At 37.4% G+C, this 16,430-nt stretch overlaps 1 protein-coding gene across 5 annotated transcripts in view; it reads right to left on the bottom strand.

Annotated features, from left to right (window-relative positions):
• Positions 1-1,840: 1,840 nt before the first annotated feature.
• The window catches only part of pax6b (paired box 6b), an 18,454-nt gene continuing 3,864 nt past the window's right edge, over positions 1,841-16,430 (bottom strand). For 3 of the 5 annotated variants that reach the window (XM_043243329.1, XM_043243330.1, XM_043243328.1), the window contains 11 exons: positions 13,651-13,704; positions 10,650-10,780; positions 10,361-10,399; positions 10,056-10,271; positions 9,671-9,836; positions 6,301-6,459; positions 6,136-6,218; positions 5,902-6,052; positions 4,829-4,941; positions 4,515-4,656; positions 1,841-3,409 (listed from right to left, as the gene is read on the bottom strand). In XM_043243329.1, the coding sequence (XP_043099264.1) occupies positions 3,324-3,409; positions 4,515-4,656; positions 4,829-4,941; positions 5,902-6,052; positions 6,136-6,218; positions 6,301-6,459; positions 9,671-9,836; positions 10,056-10,271; positions 10,361-10,399; positions 10,650-10,780; positions 13,651-13,704 (1,340 nt within the window). In that variant the 3' untranslated portion in view covers positions 1,841-3,323. Of the gene's footprint in view, positions 3,410-4,514; positions 4,657-4,828; positions 4,942-5,901; positions 6,053-6,135; positions 6,219-6,300; positions 6,460-9,670; positions 9,837-10,055; positions 10,272-10,360; positions 10,400-10,649; positions 10,781-13,650; positions 13,705-13,894; positions 13,966-16,430 lie in introns of all 5 variants that reach the window. The other 2 variants (XM_043243333.1, XM_043243332.1) reach the window with 2 other exon arrangements.

Here is a 16,430-nt window from a genome sequence, read left to right as displayed (position 1 = left end):
ATTTGTAATGTAAAAATTGCTGAACAAATTATTCATCTCTGCCTCTGAATAAATCTGCTTGTGAAAGCATATATTCATGAAGCAGGTACGTTTTTACACACACGTTAATGTTTCATAGCCTTATTTTCCTAGTCAGACACATCCGTAGCAGCGTGCCGTTTATTGCCGTCTCCCAAAACGATGGATTTCTTTTTCTGATTTTTTTTATATTTTATTTTTTTAATCATGTTTGTTAGCAAGTTGCGGTGTCACGTGATTATATTTTAAGCGCAAACACAGTTCACGGCATGAGAATAAAACATGACCGCCTTGTCCGAGAATAACTTCAGTTTGCATCCTCTTTACTTTTCGTCGCTGTGCTCGCAGAGGCGTTTGAGCAAAGCCAGAGCCGTCCTGAAGTCCCGTAAGCCACTACCTGACCCAGCGAACGTCAGGACCGACCTACCACCCCCAAAAACCACTTTCCCCCTGCGTTCCTCCCCTCGGCCCTCCCGCTGAGACAGCAAGTGAAGCAAAATAACTCATTCTGCCACACAATCGCTTCATCTCTCCCTCCGCTCGCTCAGGCCGCTTTATTCTTCCCGTTTCTTTCCCCTCTCTGTCCTTCCCCCACGCTCACTCGCTTTTTTTTTTGTTTTTTTTTCCTTTTAGGCCATCGTAACTCTACCAAAACAAGAGCTGGCAGCGCTGAATGGCATAGGCCCGTTCCATTGTGGTGTGTTTTTGTGATGTCTGAGTTGTGTGGAGTCGGCTGGTGCCTTTGTTCACCGGCTCTTTGGTGGTTGTGAGGTATGTGGAGAGAAGAGAGAGGTTTTGACTCGCTTCTGCGTCTTTTAATGGTGACGTTTTAATCGTGAATGATGTTAGTTTTCATTAGGAGTCATATTAAATGTTTTGTATTTTTGTTTTTTCTAATCTAAATTATTTTCTTGAAAATAATGCTCGTTTTTATTAGAGGTCATATTAAAAGTTCAATCTGAAGAAGTAATGTCATGTATTCAGTTTTAGGTTATTTTCTTTAAAATGATTTGTCATATTAAAGGTTCCTCATTTTTGAAAAAAAAGTGTTATGTTATAATTAATAATGTTATAATTAATAATAATTTTCATTAGGAATCATATTAAAATTTCAGCATTTTTTTAAAATCATGAAGACGTATTATTTTTTTGGTTCATTAGGTGTCATTAAAATTTCAAAGAAATAAATCTCAACGAAATTTTTCAATTCTAAATGATTTTATTAGAAAATGATGCTCGTTTTCACTCATCGTTATATTAAAAGTTCTAAATAAAAAAAAATCATGAAGAAATAAAAAAATTTCCATTCAAAATTCTTTTTTTAAATATTATACTTGTAAAATTCCATAATAAAAGTTTAGAATTTTAGGAAAATCGCAAAGAAAGAAATATTTGATATATATGTTCTATATTTGATATTATTTTCTTGAAAACGGTGATAGTTTTGCTCGTTTTCGTTGTAAGTCATATTAAAATTTCCGCATTTTTAGAAAATCCCAAAGAAATAAAGATACGTTTTCAATTCGAAAATGATTTTATTAAAAATGAGGATTGTTTTCACGAAGCGTCGCATTAAAAGTTAAACGTTTTTAGAATATCATGAAGAAATAAAGAAATGTTTTTCATTTAAAATGATTTTCATGAAAATTAGGATAGTTTTCATTTAGGGATTCGTTAAGTTTAGCGTTTTTAGAAAATCGTGAAGAATTATTAATTTAATGTTTTAATTTATTTTTTTAATGATTTTTTTTTTTTTTAATGTTTTTATTAGGAGCTGTATCAAAAGTTCTGCGTTTCGTAAAAGCACAGAGAAAGCGATGCGTACTGTACAAAATGTTTTTAATAGTTTTCACAAAATACATTTAGAAAGCTTTTAAATAAAGTTAAATTGAAATATCTGCAAGACAGGGTAGACCTTTCGTTTTCCAAAGCATTGCTCTGACACAAAAAACCGTTACAAGTGTTCATGTTTCAGGTACACAACAAAAACGCAGAATTCAAGAGATGTCAACATGTTTTTAAAACCACAAATGGTTGTCGATCATAAATAAAGGGCCGCGTGATTAAGCCGCAGCCATATATAGTTGAAGCCAGTGTACTAGAATGTAAAACAACTTCTTTTCCTTTACAAAATGTATAGCAACACAAGACTAACGATAAAAAAGAAGATTAAGATTGTTGTGTAATAGATGAAATACAAAGGCTTTGGTCTGTTTTTTTACAATCAACAATGGTTAAAGTCTGATATGTACTTGTAAACAACTGCCAAACACTTACGTTTTTTTTTTCTTTTTTAAACTCTGTCAAGCATTTTTAATCATAATTATCGGAATTAAATATTTCTAGTCTCACAAAATTATCCGACCGTAGGACACTATAATACAACTATACCTAATAGACAACTTGTACCTGACCTAAAGAAATGTTTTTTTTTCCTTTTTTTAACGATGCATGAAAATCCGTATAAAACATTTATAGATTTTTATTTTTTAATTTTTTCCCGGAGGGGGGAGGGGCAATAAAAGTGAGAACGTATTCGTGTTTTTCCGCGATTAATTCCCCGGAGGAAGTTTCTAGGGAGAACAAATACTTACAATCGGACAGTGGCGAGATGGATGAACGTTATATCGATGGCCAAGCCTACCGTATTCATAACTTTCCCATTGCTCTGACGTCACAATTATAAATGACCAAGCACAAACGGCCTCGGAAATCGGTTCCGCCCCGTCTCCAAACCCTCAGACATAATTATAAAGTACTCGGTAATTTACACAATGGCTGTTGTTCCTCTTTTTTTTTTTTTTTTTTTTTTTTTGTAGATGCAATAGCGTTATTGACTGAAGCCGCTGCGGGGTCGATTTTTAGCCGGTGACTCTCCCAGAGTGAAAATTTCTACGAACGGGCGTTTTCCCGTTGCTCTGATATGGGCCTGAAGTCTGATCCGTAATCCTGATATTAGAAAACAGTCGCGATGTATCGCTCTCCGCCGTTTCCACCAGACCGAACATGTCCCCCGGCCGTCTTCGCTTATGAAGAGCCGGCGTACAAATACGACGAAGAAAAAGGAGACCGTGGATGTAGCGGAGGTTGGTTGTTTTTGTTCCGTTAAGTCTCTCTAGAGTCCGCTTTTCCTCTTAAAGGTAGTGCCGCGAAGTTTCCTGACCGCGACGAGAGTCCACACGCTTTCCCGTCCTGGTTGTTTGTTTGTGTGTGACTGTCTGTGTGTCTGTGGAAATACTGCTGCAGAGGTCCAGGTTCTCTCTTAGTCTCTGTGCGGAAGTCAAAGGGCGAAGTAACTCTTTTCTTTACTGTAATCTTGACCAGTACTGAGACATGTCTGGCTCAGTTCCGGGAACTTGGACAGGGACAGACACTCCAGGGGAGATGAGTCCTATAAACAGAGATTGAATATAGGTCAGAAACACGTGCGTTTGCAAACTTTTAAGCGTTGACGTTTTTCGCGTGAAGCTGGATTGACGAAGTTCGCGTCTTTTTTTTTATGCTCTTTGACAAATGGGTGATTAAAGAAAGTATCGAACTTAAAATTTAAACGTCGAAAGGGACGCAAAGTGCAAAAGTAAATGCTTTTTCAAACGCTGTTAAGGATAGGGGTGCTTTGTCGGCATTGGTTGGTCCCTGTGTAAAACGAACGAGATCCGTTGGAATTTTTCCGTTGTAGAAATGTTATTTCGTGCATTTATTTTTAAGAGCAAAGGAACAAAAACGGTGCATAAAACAGGGGAAAGAAACACAATTTTAGAAACACAAAACCATGCATTTAAAGTTAAATGGAATTTTAGGGCATATCAAATGTGAACAATAAATTGGTAAAAGAGCATATGCATATACGCTACCGTTCAAAAGTTTAGGATTTTAAAAGGTATTTTTATGTGTTTAAAAATGTCTTACGCTCGCCAATGCGCACTCCGTCCGAAATTTTTGCATCTTGAAAAATATATGCGACCTCATGTTGAGTCAATAACGTTTACACGCGTCTCCAAATCCTTTGTGTGTCATTTATTGATTATAGCATGCGTTTTGATGAAAAAAAAAAAAAAAGAAAAATGCATGCAAAAAGTGTGACCTTAAGGCTACATTCACTTGACAGTAACATTTTTTTATATTATTTAACATTTATACAAATTAATTAGTTTATTCCTGCGATGCAAAGCTGAATTTTCAGCATCATTACTCCAGTCTTCAGTCCCATGATCCTTCAGAAGTCATTCCAATAGACTGATTTGCCGCTCAAGAATTATTTATTATCGTTATTAATGCTTTTGTTGAAACAGTTGTTCCTTTGAGCAGAAATCTCAACTGCTGTTCGAAACATAAATCTTCTGTAACATCACAAACGTCTTTACCGCCACTTCTGGCCGATTTAACGCATCCTCGCTGTTCATTTCTTGCAAATCAAAAGTCTTTCCGACCCCAAGCTTGTGAACGGTAGTGTAAACGTGCCAGCCGATCGCGCACAATGAACGTATTCTGCCTACCTGTCGAGGTGGTACCAGAAGTCGCCATTGTTTGGCTGTTCATGTGTGCCTGCATATGAGGGGGTGTGTATGTGTCGTAGCTTCGCCCATTCACGGACGGACTGGTGGGCAGCATGCAGGAATAGGAAGATGTCTGGCTTGGCTATAAAAAACAAGAATATATGTATGTAAACATATAGCTTTTTAGTATCTATTACACAGAGGAGTCTGAGATAAATGATGGAACGGGAGACACTTAAGGAAGCATCACGCACAGCACATTCATCGAGTTATCGAGGGTCGAGGAGGAAACGAGGGTCGGCGACGCTACTCACTTGCATAGGCAGGTTGTTAGCCATTGTGAAGCTGGGCATCGGCGGCAAACCCGTGTACGAGTTGGTCAGAGCCGTGTCTGATCGGCCTAGCATTGACCCTGTTGTGAAGGACACTGGTAAAGACAAAAAATCACACGGTTTATATTTGATCAAGTATAGCATAGGAAAAACTGTCATCCTTTAGTTTAGGTCATAATAGTTGGATATAAAATGAATCTACCAAAATGGAAAGCACACCAAATCTGAAGCAGCTAAATGATTTTTTTCTCTATGAATAGTTTTCGATTAATTGTTCTTCATTACACATATGACGTATATTAATTGCATGTCCAAAAGATGAAATTTTGTACGCTCGAAAATAATTTTAATTCATGTAAAAGCTATTTATAATGCTTGAACTGCTTTTTAAACTAGTATTTATTTATTTTTAATTATTTTAGTTTAGTTTTTAGGTAACAGTGAGTTCCAAGAGAACAAAAAGTCACAAGTTTTAATTTATTATTATTAGTAGTAGTAGTAGTATTCTTACAAACATTTAATATATGTAACCATTATTGATTAAAAAAAAAAAATCTATATTATATTGTTATTTATGACTTATTTCAGAAGGAAACAAAAAGTAAAGCCTCTGCGCACTAAGTTTGATGCAACTAAATGACTCAAATAGATAAAAATAAAAAAAAAACAGTATCAAAGCTATTTTCATTTCTGTAGTAGAAGTCGTAATACTCTGAACGAATTGTTCTGACACCTTTTGTACAATATTTGAGTAACGCTTTAGAACAGGGCACACTTATACACTATTAACTAACCTTTCCCTAAGCAGAGTCCTAATTTGCTCCTTACTAATAGTTAGTAAGTTAGTAGTTAGGTTTAGGCATTGGGTAGGATTGGGGATATAATATATGGCTAATATTCTAGCAACATAAGCAACTAGTTCAGAGACCCTAAAATAAACCGTTGCCGGTATTTGTGTAAAAGAGATCTAATATCTTGTTATGCATGTTTGCATGAGGAATGTGGATTTGTGTGAAGGTTTTGTTGCGTGTTTTAGTTTGTGGCGTGTTGTTTACCAGGAGTGGTGGGTTGTGGGATTGCCTGGTAGACGCTTGTGTTGAAACTGCTGCTGATGGGAATGTGACTGGAGGAGTTGCTGGCTTGTCGTCGCTGGTTCCTCAGCTTCTCTTCCCTCCTCCATTTCGCCCTTCTGTTGGAGAACCATACCTGCAACACAGAGAAGATCAGCAGCTGGAGACAACAGCAACAGTGAGACGCCGTGCTTTTTAAAGCTGCACCGATCTTCTCACCTGTATTCTAGCTTCTGGAAGGTCGATTTTTGCCGCGAGTCTTTCTCTTGCGAAAACATCCGGATAATGGGTTCTTTCAAACTCTAGAAAACGGTGCGAAAGCGTGTTACTCCGTGTCGCTCGGCTGGTTACGGCAGATATTTAATCCTCGCGCTCGACCCTCACCTTTTTCCAGGGCTTCGATCTGCTCCTGCGTGAACGACGTCCTGTTTCTCTGCAGTTTTCTTTTCAGTTGCAGGCGCATTTGAGTCTCATCTGAATCCTCGCCGTTTGAGCTAATGGAGTTGGTGTTCTCGCCACCGTTGTCCTGTTGCTGGCAACCATCTGCAATAAAACAAAAGCAAAATAAATAAAATGGACAGTTCTGGTCCTTAATTGTGATTAGTTGAGCCACATTCGAAACTGTTTGTTTTTATTAATATCATTACACTTAATTTGCTCTCTTTTATTTTGTGTAACCTGTTTTATAGAAGCAATAAACCCCATGAAACCATGGTTTACAGTGAATTTATATCAGATGAATTAATTTTATTTTAGCTGTTATAAATTCACTGTAAACCACAGCTTTTTAGTGCTTTTTTATTTAATTTTTTTGTTGTTGGGTAAGATTTGTATTTAGCTTCAATTAAATTTATTTGGCCAATATATAAATAAATAAAAATACTTTGTTTTATATGCATGACTGAATTGCACAAATAATTGACAAAGTATATATATATATATATATATATATATATATATATATATATATATATATATATATATATATATTTTATTTTATTTTAAAGTTTTACTTTATAATATAGTATAATATAATATATTTAATTATCTTAATATAATATATTTTCTTATGTTTTCTATTATCTTAATATAATATATTACTGTCTTTGTTGCGAATGCGCCTCTAGATTCATTGCAGGCATCATCTGCATAGATCCGTAACAAAGTACCAAAAGAAACACATTGAATCATCCTCCAGCTCCCTTGGATGTTTTCATACGCAGCACATATAATGTATAGGCATTCTCAGTGCTATTCACCGTATGGGTGTCCAGGGACCTATTGAGGTGACCACCAACACTTGAATAGAGAGCTGCTTTTCTCTATGACACAATACCACCAGAAGAATGAGGGGAACCATTAAACTGTGCAGACAGAGATGGGCTGCCAGGCCTTTTTCGTCAGGCTCAAATTCTCCCGAGGGCACAATTGGAAAGGAACAACAAAAAGAGAGGCGTGCAGTGCTCAGCATTGTATAACACAAGGATCTAGTCAACAGAGCTTTCAGTTCAGTATGTTAACCTCTACACACCACTGTCATTAATCAAAGAACCCCAGGCCGGGCCTGTTAAACGCCAGTTAGGATTTATACCTTCAACAGGAGATGACCATTGAAAGACCTTTGCCAGATTTAGCATGGGATAGAGAAGTCTGTCCAGTCAGAACAAGTCCATTCCAGGCCCTTTCACCTGCAGTAGCTGGTTAACGTGGAAGAGTATAAACGTTTGAAAGTGAATTGATAATTAATAAAGACTTTTTGTCTCACAGCGATAACGTCTATCTCCGAATTTGTGAGACCCAAACTCACGATTGCAAGTTATAAAGTCTTTAAAAATATAAAGTCTCTAGAGTTTGCATCTCACATTTCTGACTGAATAACTCGCAACTGGAGGACAGTATCACGTTTGTGACGTACCTCACGGTTTTAATTGCCAGTTGTCACAATCTTGTCATAATTGCAAGATATAAACATAAAAAAATCAATAGTTAACATAAAATGAAAAAAACGAATTGCTCACCCTCATCATTCCAAACCATCGTTTTTGTGTCATTGACATGCTATTAATAGTTTTTATTATTAATATTATTATTAATGTTTTTATTTTTAGATTTTTTTTTTTTTATATAGTGTTTGAATTGTATGTGTGTGTGTTTATAATATTAAGTTTTAACTCGTTTAACTTTTATTTTATTTCAAGTAACAAAAAAGTGTTTTTATCATTTTAGTAGTTTGCTTGTTTATAACATTTAGTTTGTTACATTTCATTTTAAATAATGAATGTTTTCAATTTTAGTTAACTATATGAAAAACTGTACGCTGTTATTTTTTTAAATAGACTTTTAAGTTTGTTCAGAGTCATTAAGTTCTAAAAATAAAATATTGTCTTTCGAACCTGTATGATAGGTCTTTAAAAGTCTCGATTGGAGTGACATATGGGTGAGTAATATAACTTTAGGGGTGAATTATCGAGCAGTTTTCCTGTTAAATATTAATGTTCTCGGATGGTGTTTGCGATGCTGTGAATATCCACACGCAGGACTCTGATTCATCATCCTGATTAGAAACTAACTATTCATCAGCTAAACTTTTTGTCATTGTCTCCTCTAACCAAAAGCCTGTGCATGTTCTCTCTCTCTTTTTCCAAAAAAAAAAAAAAAAAAAAGCAACCTCTAATGAGCAATTACAGAGAGACAGAGCTGTGCCTGTCACAAATTCTTGCATGTGACAGAAACATCTTTTGTCCCGGGACGCGCAGTGCTTTTCTCTCGCTCCCCATGGGGCACAAATGATGGGGAAGGCAGGGGCAGGGGCAGGGGGAAGGGGCAGGTGGAAGCGCATGGACACCTCCGCCGAAAACTCTGCTCCTAGTCACGCAGATCCAAGAGCCAGACAGAAGCCGTATTGAAATGAGCCATTAATTAGCACTAACTCCTCAATTAATGAGTGGCCTTTTCCCATCTAGGTTTAGCGGTGGCACGCTATTTTGCGTTCTGTATATCAATCTAATGTGTGTCCAGATGGATTGACGCATAGACCTAATGACTTCAAATGTGTGTTTTCATATTTGACATATTTCAAACACTCTTTCAGTAGAAATAAATTAACGCTATGAACTGATAATAAATTACGGTAACACTTTTCAATAAGGTCCCTAATAAATGCATTGACTGTACATTTCTTACAGTAATTAATCTTTTTTTATTTATTCATTTTATTTATTTAGATATTCTATGGTTGAATATAAATTATTAGAGTATTAGTAATGCATTAGCAATTATAGTTATTATATATATATTGAATATTGCCATATAAATTCAGTATAAAAATTATAGTAGAATATGGACCGTAAAAATAATACAAATAATTATTTTTTGCATAATAATTACTGATGCTTTTAATATTGTTGTTATCAAAACTATTTGTAATATTAAAATGTATATTATTATTAATTCATTGTTTATAAACAGTAAATGAATACATTTTTATTTCTTAGTCATTTATATTACTTATTTATTTATTGTTTTGTTGTTCCTCCTATGCCTTTTATTTATTTATTATTATTATTAAAAACATTACATTCATATATATATTTACATTATTAAATATACATTTTATACATTATATAATTTATTATAATTTTTTTTTTTATGCATTTGCTTTGCTGTTGCTGTTCCTTCTTTGTTATTCACATGGTATTGTTATTCCAACTTAGCTGTTGACAGTGATGCTCTTATTGCTTTTAGACCGTCTCACCTTGATTCGGTTGTCCTGGCACGGACGTACCAGGGTACCATCCCGGGCGTGTCCCCCACGTGCCGCTCTGCCCGTTGAGCATTCTCAGCTTGTCGTACATGCCATCTGCACCCATCTGTTGCTTTTCGCTAGCCAGGTTGCGTAGGACTCGATTTATCGACGACACCTGAAAGGTATAAAGCAGACCGTCACTCAAAGTGCCGTGTGTTTCAGCCTTAAAATTGCATTTTATTTCACTGTAGCTCTCCCCGTGAATGCTATTTGTATTTATAAAGCTGCATATACCTGCAATATGAAAAAGCTTATCTATTTAACCAGTTTGCAAGCACAAGGTTTTTGGGGGTTTTTTTAGAGATGATGCAAATGAGGCGATATTCGGACTTACGCTCGGTATGTTATCGTTGGTGCACACCCCCTCAGACAGCAGCCTGTCCCGAATTTCCCAGGCAAAGATGGAGGGACACTCCCTCTTGTACTGCGCTATTTTGCCGACCACTTCAGGCGTCGCTACCCTCGGTTTGCTGCCTCCGATGGCCCGTGGTCGGATGGAGCCGGTCTCATAGTATCTCCCCAAAATCTTGCTCACGCACCCATTGGACACCTGAATGGACAGCAATATACACAATTCACATACATTATTTAAGACTAAATTGAAATAATGTAATGTACTTCAAACGGTTATACGCTTACGTTCTTATTGTCCAGTTGGACTTTTGCATCATCATGGGTCTATGAACACAGAAAATATGCCTTAAAATTGCTAGGATGATTTCAGTATGTTTCCCGTCACACTTTACGTTAGTGTCTGTTTGTTTGCTGTGCATGCTTTGAATACATACTGTATGTGTTGTTGTGATCCTTTTCATTTAACTGCGCTACTCGATTGTACGCGACTGCGATTTCGACTCGTAACTAAGTATCTTTGTATTCCGCTAGCACCTATGGAGTTTGCGGATGTACAAATGGGCTTCACGGTCACCTGCAAAATCCTGGAGATGTCGCAGGGTCGCGCTCCGCTGTGAGCGAGTTCGACGATCTTCTGCCTGGTGGAGTCCGGTAACGGTCTGCCGTTCACAAACACCCCGCCGAGCTGGTTGACGCCACTGTGACCTGTGGCACATGGAGACATAACAAATTGGCACGTCTTCCCTCTCAAAAACATGACCTCAATAGGTGGCCTATTGTCCAGAATAAAGCTCCACTTCTTGGAGCTCTTCTTTGATCAGCGTTGCTGACAAACCGAGTCAGATTAGACTGAAAAAGTGTACTTGTACATCACAATTTCCATGTTATATAATATAAGACGTCAGTGTAATCAATTACGACTAAAGGGTTGCACATGAAATGCATTTTGTTGCTTACACAAATAACACAAGAGCAAAGAAAACATGCATTTTATTTTTTATGAATAAATGGAAAATATATTAAATATGCAATTGAAAAAGAAAAAAAAAAGGTCTGATCTGACCTTTAAAAATTCCCTGCTGATTCAATCGTTTGATACATTTTGCTTGACCGACCAAGGAAAAATGTAGCATTGTTTTTTTAATTAATAATCAACTTTATCTGACCGGCATTAATATTCCAAGCCATTTGCATTTGTCAAACCAACAGTTTTAAAAGCTGTTACACAAGTCCTGCAAATCAACATTTGAATGTCATGCACTAGGCTTGAATCAATCGGCGCGCACAATCGACTGATGAAATGACCCGAGTCTGAACATCTCCATTCAAGTGCACTGAAATTTTCATAATCAAATTGTCCTCAAGAGAACAGCTTTCCGCAAGACCGTGCGCCAGTGTTTGGAAACTCTCAGACTAACAAATCCCTGATAAATAAGCCCCCGTCGGCATTCAACTACAACAGACAGTCAGAAAGAGACCGGGTGTACGACAGCGAAGCTTTCCTTCGTAACGGCAATGTGTAAAATAACTAGATATTAAAGCAAAGCAGGAGCCGCAAAGCTCAGGAGAATATGAAAAGCGCATACCAGTCCGGTGTATTTTGATGCGACGTGAAAGTCCAGTGAAAAGTCAATTCAAAGCGAGCAAAAAAAAAAAAAAAAAAAAAAAAAACTGAGGCGAATCCCTACGAAAAGCCTCCCCGGAGTGTGTGTGTGCTCTAGCTCTCCGCTCCTCTCTCGTCTGACTGCAGGAGCCCGAGCTCCTAAGCAATAAATAAGCTCCAAATATAGAAGAAGAAGAGGGGGGAAAATATGATGAGACTCTCTGACATTTGTCTTTAGAATAAAGCTAGCTGCACGTCAAGTTTGAGCTTAATTTCTGGAAATAGGCGGAGGTCGCCTCGGATCATGCATGGAAGGCTCATTGAAAAGATCAGCTGAAGTACTTGTGGCAGGACTGTCACTTTATATGACACTGCTCTGCTTTTGAAAAACGCATCGTCACGACAAATAGTAGCATGATAAAACGACCCTTTCTGTCTGCATTTGGATATCAGACAAAATTGGATTCTGTTCTTGTTGCCTTCAAGGGAGGCTTCGTTTTATTTCTAGCTATAGGGGCAATGCACGGGCACGAGGACAGAGGCGTGCGTGTTTCTAAACATATTAAAACTGACAAAGCTTCTTTGTTTTTTTTTTCAGTCAGTCGTACTGTCTGTAACAAACCCCACATCTGCTACAGTCCTGTTGTAAGAAATGCACCACTAAATAGAGTCCCTAAATTTGCATTATCTTCGGTTTACAGTGAGAGTTGTGCACAGTTCTGAGCCTTTAAAATTCAATGGTGATTCAGTCATGAATAACACCACATCCAGCTGGACTCATTTTAACGAACCTGATTTGTTTAAGCACTGATACCGCACAACAAACGTGTGGTAATCTGTCCAAATCCAGTGGAATAATCCACTGTCGTCCTCTCGCTCTTCAATAATTCCTGGATTAGTTGGATTTAATAGACTCTTGAACGTGAGAAGGCGTGCATGTTTATCAAATGAGTCCATTTGATTGATGTCACCATCACAGAGAAACATGACCCGGCCTGTCATTTCACAGTTCAAAGGTTAAGTCTTAATAATCGTGTAATTCCCCACGGTGTAGGACTGTAGATCTGGCCTGGTGGCAGTCATTATGAGACTGTTTTATTGCTCCCCTACTAATAGGGAAACACATGTTGTGAATTTCAAACATCAGTTTCAAATTGGAGATTCAAAACTAAAAAAAAAATGTCGGTGCATGCATTTAAATGCGATACGGATTTTTTTTTTTATTCACAATAGGCTACATCCTGCCGCATTCCTAACTTTATCTTCCTGCGCGAATGTTTTATTATTTATTATTTGAATTCTCTTTTAAATTTCCATATGAATGACCAGTGCGTAATTACATTACGTAATCACAAATAAATAATTTATCATATGTCAGACCTCTGATCTCATCGCTGGAGACGAATGCTTAAACTAAGTGATGTCGTGCCGTTTACAGAATAACATAACTCTCTTTTCAAGCCCTTAAGCAAGCACGGAAAACCCTGAAATCAAATCCCGGAATCGTCAAACTATTTCATGTGTCCCGTTTCGTGCGTTGGCTGTTTCGGCACTGTCAAGTCCTCTGTGGAAGTTGGCAACTATTTTCTGCATTAATCCAGCCAGAGCTGCATTTATTTGTTACCAACTCGAGCAGAAATAAACATCTCCTCCCCCCATCAGCGTTTCATTTATTCATGCTTGACGTACATGCGAAACGCACATTGCATCCGTGTCGATTTTCCTTTTTAATATCAACACAAAGTAACGTTGGAATTTTCTGTAGGGAAAATGCAATTCGCGTTTCAAACCCTCACGCTTTTACCATAATCCGAACGTTTTGTTGAATTTAATTTAATTTCCAGTCACAGATGCAATGCAGTTCGAACTTAATCGTAAATTAAAATGAAGCAGTCAGACGCTGCCTAGAAAAGAATTGATAGCAGTCGTATCTTTGATATGAGAAATGCATAATAATAAGAATTGCACTTACTGTTTTGCATCATGGACGCCACTCCTGATTCCCACGTGGGTTGGTTATGGTATTCTATTTATGACAAAGAAAATAAACAGGGTTAGTTGCGAAATCCAAACGCATTTATTTATTTATTTATTTTATTGCAGTTTTTGCAATTGCGGCGTTGCGCATACACGGTCGATGCATCTCTACGCATAAAAGAAGTCAAATGTATTTTGCAATGATCCTTTCTAGGGGAATTTCAGCGTTAAAAACTTGCCTGGTAACAGAGTTGACTGTCCGAATAAAACAATTTAGCCCTTCATTTGCGTCTGACTATTTAGATCATTCCTAGGATAGAGCAAAAGAGTAATATTAGTGCGAATGACTCGTATTCAGTGCTATTTTAAATGCATGCAATGCCTATTTGATTTATTTATCGCCGTGCGTGATTTATATGCACCTGTCGTCGGTTTATTTTTGCCACGTGAAATAGAAATAATAACCTGCGCTATTAAAAGCAGTAAATTTCCGCGTCTCGATTTCTTGGTGGTCTGTAAAAAAAAAAAATATGTTCCTCTTTAGATCTTCCCGTCAAAAGTGTACAGTGACACACGCTGTCTACTTCGCATCAGTGCTCTGAAAAGTGAGAACTGGAGGGGGTGAGAGGATCCTAACAAAGCCTGCTGGAGCTCAACAATGCGCCTCTTTTACCTTCTATACCCAAACCCAGCCAGCGCAACTCGGCCTCCGCAACTAGCAACACAACCTCCCACAAAACGCACCAATACTTGCCCGAATACAAAGAGCCGAGGGCACCCTGCCCCCCAGACGACCATCCACACACACACACACACACACACACACACACAACATCATCCACTGTCACTTTCCTGACGGCCATGACCCCGGTGCCCGGACCCCAATGCGTGTCTCTGTTTGTGTGGTTTGGGGAAATAGAAAAGTAATTTCGCGTTATAAATATCTGGAGGTGTTTGTGAAACGGGTGTGGGTTGTTAGGGGTTGTAAAAGGATGCAACAGCCCAGTAGGGTGCTCAATTGGAAAAAAACAATTGCAATAAAGGATCTATTCAGTGACATTGCTAAAAAGGGGCCCAGGGAAGGAAAGTCTTTCGTTTCATTTTCTCTCCCGACGCTGAAATAACAAAACCGGTGTGTCCGTTTCCATTTGCTCCCTTCCCAAGATTGAAGAACTAGACGAAATGTTCTTTTTTTTTTTTTTTACACGCGAAACTAAAAGTTTAATCAACTTTAACTCATCGGTGCATTTAAATAACTTTAATAAGAATCGTTTTGCACTTAAATTAATTGTTCTGAAGCTGTTTTTTTTTTCATGCAACATTTTGTTGACTTTATCCTGATTATTATTCCCTTACGTTAACTTTTACGTTTTCTTAATTTACCGCGGAATGGAAACATTTTACTGTACGCGCCTTTTGCATGCTTTTCTGATTTAAAATTAACATATTTTTGAAATGCATATATATATATATTTAAATACGATTAATTTTAAATGCACATGCGTTTAAATACGTAAGTTACATACGCCGTTAGTGCAAAGTGTGTTGATGTTCTCGTATCGATTATAAAAAAAAGTAATACAAGACTCGTTTAAAAAAAAAAAGTTGTGAAGTAGAAACAAGGCGCGATTCAAAACGCCTTTAAAGCCTGATGTGCCGACGAAATCTCTTAATCGCTCTTAATCACAGTAAAATGTTAATTGTTTAGCGCTCTTTTACGCGCGCGCGCTGAAGCTCTGCGTGTTCTCGTTAATGATTTATCTAACGTCCCGTACAGACGGTTGTTGTTGTTTATGAGGTTAACTAGCATCTCATCTGCATTTCTTTCGTTTGTGTAATCCTTAACTACAATCGCTTTAATTAAACGTGCTTATTCAGGAAACGCTGTTCTCCATAAACATCATTCACATGCAGACATGCATCTGGACGCGTACAAAAGCGCAGTGGGAAGTTTTGAAGGATCTGACATTAACATGCCCTAATCATCTTATACTGCCATCGATGGGGTGATCTTTTGTTATTTGGAGCTACATTTATTTAGTCAACGTTTGCGAGGACTTGAGCGTCCTAATGCCACAGAGGAAAAATAAACGCGTTTAGCAGGCCTGGTGAATATAGCCTATGCCGGATGCCGAAATAAACGAGTCCGCTGTTGTTGTTATATATGTAATTATTTATTTGCATATTTTTAGTTGATCAAAATAACGTTATTTAATCGTGCAGTAATTTTATTTTTTGCCTATAACATGATAATTATAAACTTTAGTGTCGACGCTGCATTTGTCCTGCAACACTGAACTGGGCTTTTTTAATTAAAAATAATAATAATAATAATAATCGTGAACTGTATTGATAGGCTATTCTTCGAATGCGAGGAATAATAAACGAGCAGGTCCTCGTGAGATTCGGGCAAATCCTTAAGAAGGCACTCGGCTGATGAATCAACCTGACACCTTTCCTCAACGGGTCATTGCATTCCCGTGCTCCGCGCAAGAAAAAAAAAAAACACTATTCGGGCCTAATGTGACTTCTAACACTTTCCTCTCGTAGATGCACATTTATACCATCTACAAACAGCAGCGTTTTCGGTCTAAAAAAAAGAAAACAGGCAGAAAAAGGCACCAGTATCCGAGAGCGCTTTTAGTTAATTTTTGAGTTGGCATGTACTATTAATAAAGCGAGCACGTTTTTGTTTTATTGCTCGGGCAACACCGCTAATAGCAAAGCTAATATCGATAATAAATAATAAAAAATGCGCTTGAATAAAATTCCGCA

The sequence above is a fragment of the Puntigrus tetrazona genome, chromosome 7, assembly GCF_018831695.1.
Source record: "Puntigrus tetrazona isolate hp1 chromosome 7, ASM1883169v1, whole genome shotgun sequence".
In the NCBI taxonomy this organism is placed as follows: Eukaryota; Metazoa; Chordata; class Actinopteri; order Cypriniformes; family Cyprinidae; genus Puntigrus; species Puntigrus tetrazona.
Note: the sequence above shows the minus strand (reverse complement) of the source record. Positions and strands in the feature narration are given on the sequence as shown.